Raw genomic sequence first — 12,500 nt, forward strand, 5'->3', positions numbered from 1 at the left:
AAAATAGCCCGAAATTGCCTCATATACATGCTAGATTATATTGTAATGCAAATGAGAAAAACTAACCGTGAAAAGGGCTATTGCACGAGGAAAATCATTTGATTACTCATTAATAATATACATGAAAAATTCGAGATGGTTGAGCAGAAGCAAAAAACGCGTATCACGCAATCACGGAAAAATTGCGCCATGAATTGCGCAATCCAGGGTTCACATTTGATTGGCTATGTTTCACCTACAGCTTTCTGCACTAATGTCACTTTTCTAATTGACGTGCTCTCAGACAACCAGCGCGCTGAAATTTTCTTCGTGTATGCTATTTACTAGTTTACTAAATGTATACAGGGTGTTTGAAAATGCCCTTAGATCGATGATTCCATTTTATGTCATCAAATTGCAGACGGTTGGGCAAACCAAATTCAGTTTCGCTGGCCGATTCTGACCAATGCTGAATTCAATTCAGCTTAAATTGTTTGTTTGCTCACACGTGAACTAAGTTAAAGGGGATTTTTTCTCTGCCCTCTACCCCCGCAGTGACATTTAACTACTTACTAGTCGAGTTTTCCAATGAAACAATGATGAACTTTCATTTAAGTGTCAAGTCTTCTAGCGCAGCACTAGTTGAGGTCACTGTACATGTACACAGAAATCAAATCAATTTTGCTCAAATCAACTGAAATAAGAAATTGGTTTTCGAGGAGAGGACCGGGAAAACTCGTATACCCGGAGAAAAACCTCTCGAACAGGGGCCACATTGACGGGAGTCCAGTGCCGGCTCACCACTGTCCCATCTCTGCTCCCCCAAAAGGATTCTGGACTGACTACGGCGAAGTCCTTTAAGCTTGTTTTCACACAGAATCGAACATCATTGAAACATCGCGCCGGTATACGTGAAAAAGCAAAGGGAAAACAAAAAAAGAAAATGACTAGATGTTGAATTCCCTAAGATAATTAAAAAGATGGGACTTGTTAGCCTGTGTAACTGGCGATGATAGGGAGTTAAAGCATGCAACGTTTTTGGGCCGTGGACGGCAACCGGAAGTTAGCTGTTTTTCCTTTTAGCTTGTGTTGCCATCACCACCTTTATATTGCTAAGTATCTTTCCTCCATTGGAGATGATTAGGTTAAAAATCTGGGAGACACTACTGTCCTGGCATGCGAAATGGTCATTTCCGGTTGCCGTCCGCGGCTCAAAAACGTCACATGCTTAAACTGTCTATTATAGGGAGTTTAAGCACGAGCGTTTTTGAGACGTGGACGGCAACCGGAGGGGAAAATTTCGCGTGCCAGGACAGTGGTGTCTCCCAGATTTTTATACTAATCATCTCCAATGGAGGAAAGATACTTAGCAATGTAAATGTGATTGTGTGAAAACAGGTTAAAAGGGAAGATAGCTCACTTCCGGTTGCCGTCCACGTCTCAAAAACGCGCGTGCTTGAGCTGCCATCGTTGGAGCATAGTTAATAGAGGGGAATGGTTAGGAAGCTCGGCAAACATCAAAGGAGAAAATAAAAATGCCAAGATTTAGGTTGGAAAGTCCACGACCATGCACAATCTTTTGTTTTGCGCTCATACACTATGCATGAATTACGTAACCAACACGTTTCTATTGGTTAGTTCCTCAGTACGGAGTAAACAACTATTGTGTTTTGTGCACGGTCAAGGCCAGGAAAGAGAACAAAAACCTACAACAAAGAAAGTTGTCTGGTTTCATAACATTCCCCTCTATTAACTATGGTTGGAGCGAGAAGCAATAGCCCATTTCCGAGTTGCTGCATGCCTCAGTTTCAAAGCGAGTCCTGTTGCTCAACCATTCAAATGGAAATGAGTTGCTTATTCTCATGCAAATCGAACTCATTTCCATTTCAATAGTTGAGCACCAAGACTCACTTCGAAATCGAGACAAACAGCAACTCGGAAATGGCCTATTAACAAGCGGCGAGGCCGCGCGGAGAATGGGGAGGGGCGCTGTGGTTTTTCATCGTATGGCATATGTACTAACTTCGGATTCTTGGCTTAATTAACTAACTCCTTCTAGTGTTTAAGTATTGTATTTCCGTAATTGATTTGTGGTGTGATTTTCGGTTTATACTTTCTATTTTCTGGTAATTTACCTCAAGTGTGCTTTTTACTTTATGTTATCGTGCTATGATTAACTTCATAGCTATTTGCGGGAAAGCGAATAACAGGAGCTCAACGACGGGAACTTCTATCACATTTCCCTCGACGCTGAGATAGCTTTATTTTGATTGGCTTTTACAACTTTGGGCGTGCTGCACCTCCCAAGGGAGAGTTTCTATGATTAAATGTACTCGGGAAAGGGTTGACTATAGGCCAAGTATTGGAGATGGAGGCTCCCCTTGATGAACTCCTGCTAATAATGAAATTGTAATCATTGTTTTATCTGAAACAAATATTCTAAATATTCTTCTAAAAAAAGAAACGAAAAAAAACCAACAAAGGAATAAAATTGTCAGACTGCTACTCGTTATGAAACCATCAGATTTCCCCGAGGTATCTATAGATAAAAGAAAACAAATGAACTAAAATCTAACAAGTCTCTTCGATCGTTTTGTGCCCGATATTTCCAGTTTGCCCGAACACGATGCCAAATTTCTCCTGATTATGAGTGGAGAGATATATTTTTAAAAAAATCTTCATTCTTTTACGGGTCTGAGAACAAAACAATATCCTTTTTAAAAACCTTACATCTGCTTTACAATAGGGTGCGAAGAAGAGAGAGAAGCCGTGCGGTTGGCCTATAAGCACAGCGAAGCGATTAATAGAGAAGAGGGCGTTACCGAAGGAGACGTGAACTTTAAGTTGGAAGTGGTTGACGAAGTTGCTGTTGGTAACGGCTTTGAAATCAAAGTATTGGTGAGCAACTCGTCAGATCAATACCGTTCTGTGAAGATCAACATTATTTCCGTCTTGGCATTCTACACAGGCATCTCAGCCAAACCCCTGAAGCAGATGAAAGAAGTCCTTCATCTTCGCCCCTCGGAAGGTATACAAGTCTCCTTTGTCTGTCCCAGTGATATCAACAGAAATAAAAAGTTCATTAGCCAGGGGGTAATTATATAAGAATCTGGTATCAGGTTTTTCCCAAAACAAGTAGAAGATCCTTTGTGTATTGTATTTGGATTGTAGTGAATTTGAATTCAGTACAACGTTGAGTTATCCGATTTGGTCTATTGTTTATTTTTCCGCAAAACATGGTTTAAAAATAGACACTTTTCTGACGCCGCGGGTGGGGACAAGGCCAACTTGGGTAAAGCATATTCATGGGTGATGAACTCTTACTTATTACGATATTCACTGTTTATAAACAAATTTTGCCAACCACAGAACAAAAGAACCTTTGTTCCGACAGCTAATAGATCCTTAGTTGGCACATTAATGACAATAGGTGACGTAACGGTGAGTATCCCTACACTAACTGTGTACAGCTGTTGGTCTCATGGAAGCAAATTTTCCATTTTGTTTCCAGAGAAAGTCGTGGTGTTACCTATCGAATCAGGAGACTATTTAAAAAAAATTACAGGTGACGAAAACATACAGGTGAACGTAAACGCTAAAGTTGAGGGTACAGGACAGTCATGTGTCATTCAGGATGTCGTGGAGTTTAAAAAGCCCGAACTTATCGTAACGGTAAGTTATAACAAATACTGTACAGTTGAGCTACGGTAATACGAGCAACAAAAACGTCCAACTTGTCATGCAACATTGCTGCGAAACTGGTCGAAAAGCGATGTTGTGTGTTTTACATCCCACGTACAACCTGTCCCGCAACAAAGAAATTTGTTGCAATTTGCTGCAGCGTGTTGCAAAAAGTAGAGGTCCGTTCTACTTTGTGCAACAAAATCTCCAAAATGCTGCCCGTTTTTCCACTCCAAGGCAACTTGTTTCGCAACCAAATCACTTTTCTGGCGCTTTTGATTGGTCAAGAGTGGTGATTAAGTCATACATGGCTTTGAAGGTCACCCAAGGTACCAAAACAAACAAAATGGCGGAAGGAGAAGAATCGGAAATTGTGGCTATTTCGGTGACTCTGGAAACGAAGTTTTCCAACGAAAGGGAAAAAGAACTTATCAAAGAGCTGGGAAAAAAACCCTTGTTTGTGGAAAACAAGAGGTCCCAGTAATATGAACCGCAGGCTGTTCATCATCGTCGACGACAAGCAGGTCAGAAGAAGAGCTGCTGCAGTACGTTTCTTCTGCCAAGTGGCGACCGCCATCTTTGTTTTCATAAATTAATGAAGCTTACGTGACCTCGTAGCTGGCCAATCAGAGGCCTGAATTCACGCAACTTGCAACGCATTGTTTTTGTAGCGAGACAGGTTGTGCGTGGAATGTAAAACGCGCAACATCACGTTTCGACTAGTTTCGCAGCAATGTTGCGAGACAATTTGCTCGTATATAGATATGAAATCAAGTGGAGCTATGACTCTCTACTCATAACTGCGAGGATCATAGCTTCACTTGATTTCATATCCACAGTTCATATATGATCAATTTCATACATCATTTCATCGTTGATTCATTCCTCACAGGAACATTAGAACCCACAAATGACCAGCTCCCAACGTCAGTGGCTTCATAGCTCAGTTGGTTAGAGCGCCGCACCGGTATCACGAGGTCGCGGGTTCAAACCCCGTTTAAGTCCTGAATTTGGCAGGCTTCTCTTCGCATTTGAGAAAATTGTGTTCATAACTGCGAGGATCATAGCTCCACTTGATCTTTCTTTTGTTATCCCGAATGTCGAATGAAGTTGAAGCCCCGCATGCGCACTAATCGGCCTCGTGATAACGTATCCGTGTCCGTATCCATGACAACAAGTCCGTATCCACAGTAACAACCGCCGCTGCAGCCTGGGAATGAGTACCAGGCCTCTCGTGAAGCCTTGTTGAAATAAAAGTTGATGATTTGTTGGAACCGTTTACCCACCCCAGCATTCAACATTGTTCAACAAAATCGAATGGATGTTGAAGCAAATGTTGAAGCCTTCTGCAGGAGGTCCTTTACGGTCACAGCTTGTAAAGGCCGGGAGAAGTGCTGAGATGATCCTGACATAATTGCCTCGCATTTAAGTTGAGAGCCGTCAGGTATGACATAAGGTTTGTTGCTATTGTTTTAGGCCTTACCGGAAACTGCGAAGGAAGGCGAGCTTGTGCAGGTGACAGCCCATTTTACGAACACGTTGCCAGTACGGTTAACGAACGGACGGTTCCATTTTGAAGCCAGTGGAATGAACCCCAAGTCTGCGAAAATAAAGAGCTAGTAAGTGTGCTGTTCAATAATTGTTGCTTGCACTACTCTAGGAGCATTTTAGGACTAATTCACAATGCTCATCGATCTGCTGGACTTCGGGCTATACTGCTTGTCAGACACTAAACAATCAGTCAGCAATACAATAGATGCCCCAATCCAGACCAAAGCAAGACTTGTAGACCAAGGAACTTCTTTCCTTAACAGTGCATGAGTGGGTTCTTTGAAGTGTCACACAATTTCCTTATTCAGTACAAGCAAGGATTTTAAGATGAGGTCCCGCTCATATACGGCTTGTATACGTTCAATCCGAAAAGACTTGAAAATCTTAACATTTGCAAACTGAATGAAATTACGAAGGAAGCACTTTCTCCTCAGTTATTTTAAGACCCCGAGAGTTGGTGCGGCGGTGGTTAGAGCCCTCGACCTCCAAGACCATACAAATTGGCCATGCAATTTTGAGAACTTTCAAAACCGGCATCTCTCGTCTTGCACACTCGCGTTCATACCATTTCCTATATATAATCATTCTTTTTGTTTATTTTTGTAGCAAAACTATTGGTCAAGAGACTGTGAAGGCATCAGCTAAGTTCACAGCTACCCGTGATAGCAAATGTACCATTGTCGTTAGCTTTCAGTCCGATGAGCTAGCTGGTGTCCGTGGTCAATGCAGTGTGTAAAGTCCCTCCACAGAGTGACAGGCTTACTAAGTTTCAGTTCGTTTACTCAACTACTAAGGAATTTAGTTTAATTCTTAAGATTTTTTCTGCCTTTTAATGTAAGTGCAGTCAAGGCTAGCGGTTAACTTTCAAGCATGCTGTCGTCAATTTGCGTGTTCTGTTGTGTGCTAGGTGACCCGAGTAAGCATGTAAAGATTTTGGGATCGTTCAAATCGTTCATCGTTGATACATCTTTGGTCTAAAACTTTCATGTGAGCAAAACTATGTGCTTAGGAAGGATATAGCTCTTTTCATCATGGTGTGGATAGTTAATTAGGTTTAAATGTTTTTGTTGGGAATGATAAAAAATGCACCAATGCTGCTCTTTCAGTTCCTGCGAATTGCGCTCCCATTCATCCCAGAGGTGGCCCCCATAGACGAAAAACCTTAAATAACAATGACCACAACCAAGGTTTTCTGAGCCCGCGAGACTGAGCACCCCCAGCAAACCATTGTTTTAACGAAAACCGCTGGTCAGCAACCTGGGTCTAAGGTCTTCCCCCATAGACCTCTTTCACAATGGCAGCCAAACTCGTCCCCCAGGGTCTCTAGGAAGGGAAGAAGAGAGACCCTGGGGACGAGGTTGAATGGCGGCCAAATACAATATTCTTTTGTTTTAATGCTAATAAGCCTTTCTAGCCTCGCTACTACGAGCAAATTTCAAAAGAACTTTTGTTTCAAAAGGAGGGCAGAAGGTCTAATTAACCTAAATACAAAAGAATGTAAAGGTGGTCGCCATTTATGACAGTGGTCTTTTGAGAGACGAGTAAAATCGTCTTGCGTTAGAGAGAATAAAATCTACAAATCTCACTCTCAGGACTGAAGGATCAAACCAGTTGTATCAAAAGAGTTGTGGTTATCTTCACTGCACCAGCGACGTAACGATCCAGTAAGAACAATTGCCGGAAGTTTTAATACATCTCACAGTTTTAGCTTGAGCCACAAAGCCTAGATAAGCTGCTCGTGAAATGACGATCATCATAAAGCAAAATAAATTTACTCACCAAGTCTAAGTGGAATTTTCAATCGCCTGTGATTATGTTCGGGGGGAATTTAGTGAGGGTCAGATAACATTTGGGATTTGCATTATACATTAAAAAGGCCAAGTTACAGCTTCGTTTTCGTCAATTTCCCTCGCTGTTTAAACGAATAGATTAATAAACAGATTGATTGACTGATAAATTTATTGCTTGAGAAGTTGTTCATGCTCTGTCATTTGTTCATGTAATTGAAAATCTTGTGAGGCGGTTCAGTCCTCTCCTTTGCTGTTATGAAAACGTAGTTTCTGCCTTCAGTAATGAGATTAATAAAAGTTAAAGAATATTTGAAAAGTATTTTTTCTCTCTCTAATGCACCATTTACAACCAATCATTTGCTTAAGCCCGGTTTACACTGTGACATAAGCATAAGCATAAGCTTGTACTTAGGCTTATGTCACGTTTATAACTGTGTAAACCGACTACAACATAAACATAATTAGCATAAGACCGAGGTGTCAGCTGTTTTTGATGCCAGCGGATATTTAAGTTCATCAGTGCCTAAGATGGCTTCCGTGTTTTTTTTTTTTTTTTGCGAGAATCTTGCTGGGGCGGTTCGCATTTATCCCTGCCTTTGCGACCAATCGCCAGAAATAAAATTCTCGGTCCCCAGGTTGCACTTCCCGAGTCTTCTTGTTCTTTCCTCTTTCGGAAAATATCCCTTAGAAAATACCCAACATGACCTCTTCAGTCTGTTTACTCGTTCTCTTTCTTGTCACCGTCGTCTTTTTCTATAAAGCAGAAAGAGTAATAGTAGCAGGAGAATTTCTTCGTCGTCCGTCGTTTTGGAAACGTTACTCGTCCCATTCTCCAGCGAGTTTTTTCTGGGGCTAACCAAGCTCGCGCATGTCACTTCTCTACATGTGTGAACTTCGTTACTCGGGGATTATGCTTATGTCGCATTGTAAACCACGCTTTAGCGTAGCGTCGACCATGTTCCGTAATAATCTAGCGAACTAATACTGGAACGTGTTTTGGTTCTTTTGCGAACGCATCAGGACACTTGTCGCGGGTAACGCGTAATTTTTCTCTAATGAGTTCATTTTTGGACCAGCAGGAGTCTTCTGGAGCCGCAACCTGCGTGGTTAAGGACGGTGCCTACTATTGTTATTGCGCACACGTTCTGCGCATCTCCAGATACTCGGATTTCCTATCGGTGATGCTTACTAATGCAGGGATATTTTTGCGCGGTTTAAAACTATGCAGAGAAGTAGATCTAAGTAAGTACTCTTGTACTCTTGGTATCCAAAAAGAAAATTGGGGGTAACCATGCATTCTTTAAAGATAATTGAGCTTCAATTTGCGAAAGAACGCCATACAATGCTTTGTATTTTAGAGCTTTATACGAATATTGTTCATGAATTATCTTTGAAAAATGCGTGCACGTGGTTACCTCCAATTTTCTTTTTGGATTTCAATAACACTTGTTAGGATCTACATTTCCTGCATAATCATAAAACGGGGCAAAAATATCTTTGAATTAGTAGGCACCGTCCTTAAGATTGCTATCATTAAATCGATCGTAAGTACTAGTAGGATGCTTTCAGATTGGTAACAGCTTGTCAGCTGTTTGCTTTTTGAAAAGGGCATTAAAAAATAGATTTGCCCATATCATTTATACACTTAATATGCATATGCAAATGTTTTGTAATGGTTGTTTCGAAAACTTGGCTGTTTCAATTTTAAAGATTTTCCTCTCCAACAACGTTCCAGGCATTCCCTAACAGTAAAACAAATGTCAATTATTAATTCAAAGGAAAAGTTCATGTAGCTTTTAGTACTTGACGCTCAAATGGTAAAAAGCTGGCTTGCTATAAAACGGAACTGAAAACAGCTGAACGTCGAGATGGATGAAAGGTAAAATAAGTTGTCTTGCGTTCGGGTTTTATACGTTTTGTTCTACTGAAGACAGTCGAAAAACTCAGATGCCGGGTCTCTTACAACATATTTCCCAAGATATGGTTCCCTGGGAGAAGAACTCCGTTTAATTTCATCTTTTTTTTGTCTGTTTTTGGTATTCTTCCTATTTACAACTGAGGAGACCATTTCGATATTTGTAGGCGGCCGGCGAGTGTTTCAATGAAATCAATATTTTAATATTTATACTTTCCTTTCAAGCTGTTTGTTTGACTACACTGCATAAAACGATACCTTCCCGTTCAAGCCTGAAATTTTCAGGTTTTTAATTCGTTACTGCCGAAGTAGCGTTCAAACCTGCGCAAAATTTAACTTTTTTTGATTCCCGCAAACTGTTCAAATGTATGTCATTAATACATTGTTCCTTCACAATATACCTTCCGTTGTTGATGGTAAATTGGATGATCATATTTTAATTTTACAAGTTAGCCTTCTGATTTTTCTCGCCTATGCAATGAAACACAATATCAACGATGAAATGAATATGCAGGAAGGAAAACATGCTTAAAACCTCTCTTTTTTGCCATTGGCGACTTACGAAGTTAATATGAATTGTCACTCATTGACAATTCTTAAGAAAGCTCGATTGTGTTGACCAGCAGCCACATACGGCTACACTCAAACAATAAAATGGTCAAAATGTAATAGTAAACAGATCAATAAATAGAAAATTCCGGGAGGAATCAGTAGTCAGTTTCTCTCCTCCAGCATTGCCACTGTTTATTCAATATATATTTCTCATTCAAGATGGTCTCCATATATATTATAAAATATTCACTCGATTTCCCATAAACGAACAGCTTTCAAATTGAGCATAAAGATGACGCCGATGGAAAGCGGGAAACATACTTGGAAAGGTGGCAGAGACGAATGACGTCAACCTACGAGGAAGGGAGTTGCGAGGATTGCTGTAGGTAAAGTTCAGTTTTGTTTTGAGTTGTTTTGCTATGAAAAGCGTTTGATTTACAAGCCATTTTTCACGAGATTCTGTAGAAGGATCTTTGGTAAAGAGACACACTACATTGAATTACAGCCTTCTCAGCCAGCAAATCGCTTCACTTCCCACTCAGCGACCAACATCAGACGGACCGTCCAATAATATCACTTTTCTACTGACCAACCAAGGTGAAAATGATCTGAAGATGAGTTTCGTTCAGGTTGTTTAAACGTCAGTAAATGTCACCAACTGGCAACAATCGTTCTCAGGACTTCTTGCACCTGGACGATCTCAGTTCATCAATTTATTATATGGCTTCTGCACCAACCATTTGCTAAAGTACAACTGGTAGTAGCTATCGCAAAGTGCCAACGAGACAGTCAATTCTTGGGTTTCACTCACGTGATCAACAGCCATGTTTTTCAACGAAAACAAAAGAAGACGTTAGCATAAAAATAGCTTTCAATTCCCGGAGGATTGGATCGGGACACCAACAAGGCCGCCATTTCATTGTTTGGGGACACCAACATGGCGGCCGTGACGTCATGTGAAATCCAAGAATATAATGCATAGTTGGCAGATTTGTATCGGAGTCTGCAACTCAACTTAAGGTGGCTCAAACCAGTTTCAACACTTTCAATAGATTGACACTACAACACTTTATCACATAACAGCAATGTTATGGTACTATGTGAAACACCAATGGGCCATTTCCGAGTTGCTGTTTGTCTCGGTTTCGAAGTGAGTCTTGGTGCTCAACTATTGTAAGTGAAATGAGTTTGATTTGCATAACAATTCGCAACTCATTTCCATTTGAATGGTTGTGCACCAGAACTCGCTTTGAAACTGAGGCATGCAGCAACTCGGAAATGGGCTATTATTGCTGAACAAGATGCAGTCAATTTTGTGACGTAAAAAGTTACCATGGTAACAGGAAAGCCTTGCAAAAACACACCATATTTTGGCTTTAGCTGCTCATATCTCAAAAACGAACTCCCTGAACCCAATTTTTTATATCACAAAAGTGATCAGCAGGCCAAGATGGAACTCTCTGCAAAGTTTAAAAAAATTCCTTGGGGCAGATTTAGACCTATCGTACATTTTCGATTATTTAAGGTGGCTCTGAATCCGCTCCACAGAATGTATTTATACTTTGTAGAAAGTTTCATTCTGGCATGTTGATTACATTTCAGAAATGAAAAATAGGGGTTACCTAGTTCGTTTTTGAGCTATGAGCAGCTAAAGCCAAAATATGGGGTGTATTTGCAGGGTTTTCCTGTTGCCACGGTAACGTTTACGTCACAAAAATAACCAAATCTTTTTCAGCAAAAATTACCAAATTGATGTCAGTTTTTCATGCGTCTGTCCTGTTATTCATTATGAATTGCGTCATAACATTATCAAAGTAGCTGTAGAGCGCTCACATTTTTTTCTGCATACACAAAACTCTCGCGCTTCGGCTCTATTAAGGCTGCCGCCTCGGCTGACTCGTTGGCAATCAGTGGCAAATGTAGTTGGAAGGCAGTTACTTGTTGGGTGTGACAGCCTCTTACACTGGATAAACTAAGCATACCGTGAGTGTCAAAATTTGCTATTGTGTGGCAAAATCATTTAAGTCTTAATAATTTCCAAAGAATTTTGGCTCAGAGATCACCTTGTATATTTGGTTCAAATCTTCAGAGATAACTCATTATGAAATGCACTTTAAATATTCAGTTCTTTATTCTCAGATGACGCATTAAAAAACGATATCCTGGTGCTAATATGAGGCAAAAAAATATCAACAAAGATTTCCCTATTGCATCTCTTTAGTGTTCTCCGTCACTCCTTGGCCGAAATGTTGACTGGTGTCACGTGGCAGCTTGGAATTGTCACTCTGGTGTTAATCGAAGTCATCATTAGCGCAGTCCTGATGTTGATAGAATTTAATGCTATCAAAGGTCAGTCAAAAATACCTTAAACACTAAGCTACTTTCTAAGCTTGTAGGAGACTAGAACGTTGCTAAAAAAAAAACGATTTAGTTGGATAACGATGGCTGTCATATGAAACGGCATGTAAGCATGAATGTGCGCATTTAGCTGCTACACTATGCGCCTTTCTGCCTAAAACGCAGACATGGATGTACACATAGCTTTGAAAAACTATTTTGAGGTTGAAAATACCATAAAGCTCAGTTTATACAAGACCTCCCTGAGGAGATCAACTGAAGCCGTGCCTGACGAATGTTCGAGTACAAACCTTTTTGCATCGCCGAAAAAATCCTGTTTAGCCTGAGTACACCAATGACTTCCCTCTTCTCTTTGGTGGTCAATTACGTCACAATATTGATGAATGAAGACTGAGAAACAGTGTCTTAAGGGGTTTATTTACATGAGACCTGGACGAACTCAGACCGGTATGAACTTGCACTGGTATGAAACTTTTGAATCCGTTTACATGAAACCGGGACGAAATGCTTGGTGCTTGGTTTCGGGACAAAATGATATATATCGGTTTTGTCTAATAAATATATGGCTGACCCAAAAGCATACAGGCTTGAAACTTCTCAACCCGGACGGAGATTTGTTGTCGTTTACATGAGAACGGTAAGAACTCAGACCGGTAAGAGAATTTCTCGTCTCG

At 40.6% G+C, this 12,500-nt stretch overlaps 2 protein-coding genes across 5 annotated transcripts in view; both read left to right on the forward strand.

Moving 5' to 3' along the window:
- Positions 1-7,317, forward strand: part of LOC137997967 (protein-glutamine gamma-glutamyltransferase K-like) — a 38,903-nt gene extending 31,586 nt beyond the window's left edge. For all 4 annotated transcript variants that reach the window (XM_068844313.1, XM_068844315.1, XM_068844314.1 and 1 more), the window contains 4 exons: positions 2,726-3,007; positions 3,491-3,651; positions 5,137-5,279; positions 5,818-7,317. In XM_068844313.1, the coding sequence (XP_068700414.1) occupies positions 2,726-3,007; positions 3,491-3,651; positions 5,137-5,279; positions 5,818-5,947 (716 nt within the window). In that variant the 3' untranslated portion in view covers positions 5,948-7,317. The remainder of the gene's footprint in view (positions 1-2,725; positions 3,008-3,490; positions 3,652-5,136; positions 5,280-5,817) is intronic.
- A 1,341-nt stretch (positions 7,318-8,658) lies between these two features.
- The window catches only part of LOC137995438 (voltage-gated hydrogen channel 1-like), an 11,358-nt gene continuing 7,516 nt past the window's right edge, over positions 8,659-12,500 (forward strand). Inside the window, exons 1-3 of the mRNA XM_068840988.1 lie at positions 8,659-8,880; positions 9,741-9,854; positions 11,690-11,817. Coding sequence (XP_068697089.1) covers positions 8,870-8,880; positions 9,741-9,854; positions 11,690-11,817 — 253 coding nt within the window. The 5' untranslated portion in view covers positions 8,659-8,869. The remainder of the gene's footprint in view (positions 8,881-9,740; positions 9,855-11,689; positions 11,818-12,500) is intronic.

Source organism: Montipora foliosa, chromosome 3 (genome assembly GCF_036669935.1).
Source record: "Montipora foliosa isolate CH-2021 chromosome 3, ASM3666993v2, whole genome shotgun sequence".
NCBI lineage: Eukaryota > Metazoa > Cnidaria > Anthozoa > Scleractinia > Acroporidae > Montipora > Montipora foliosa.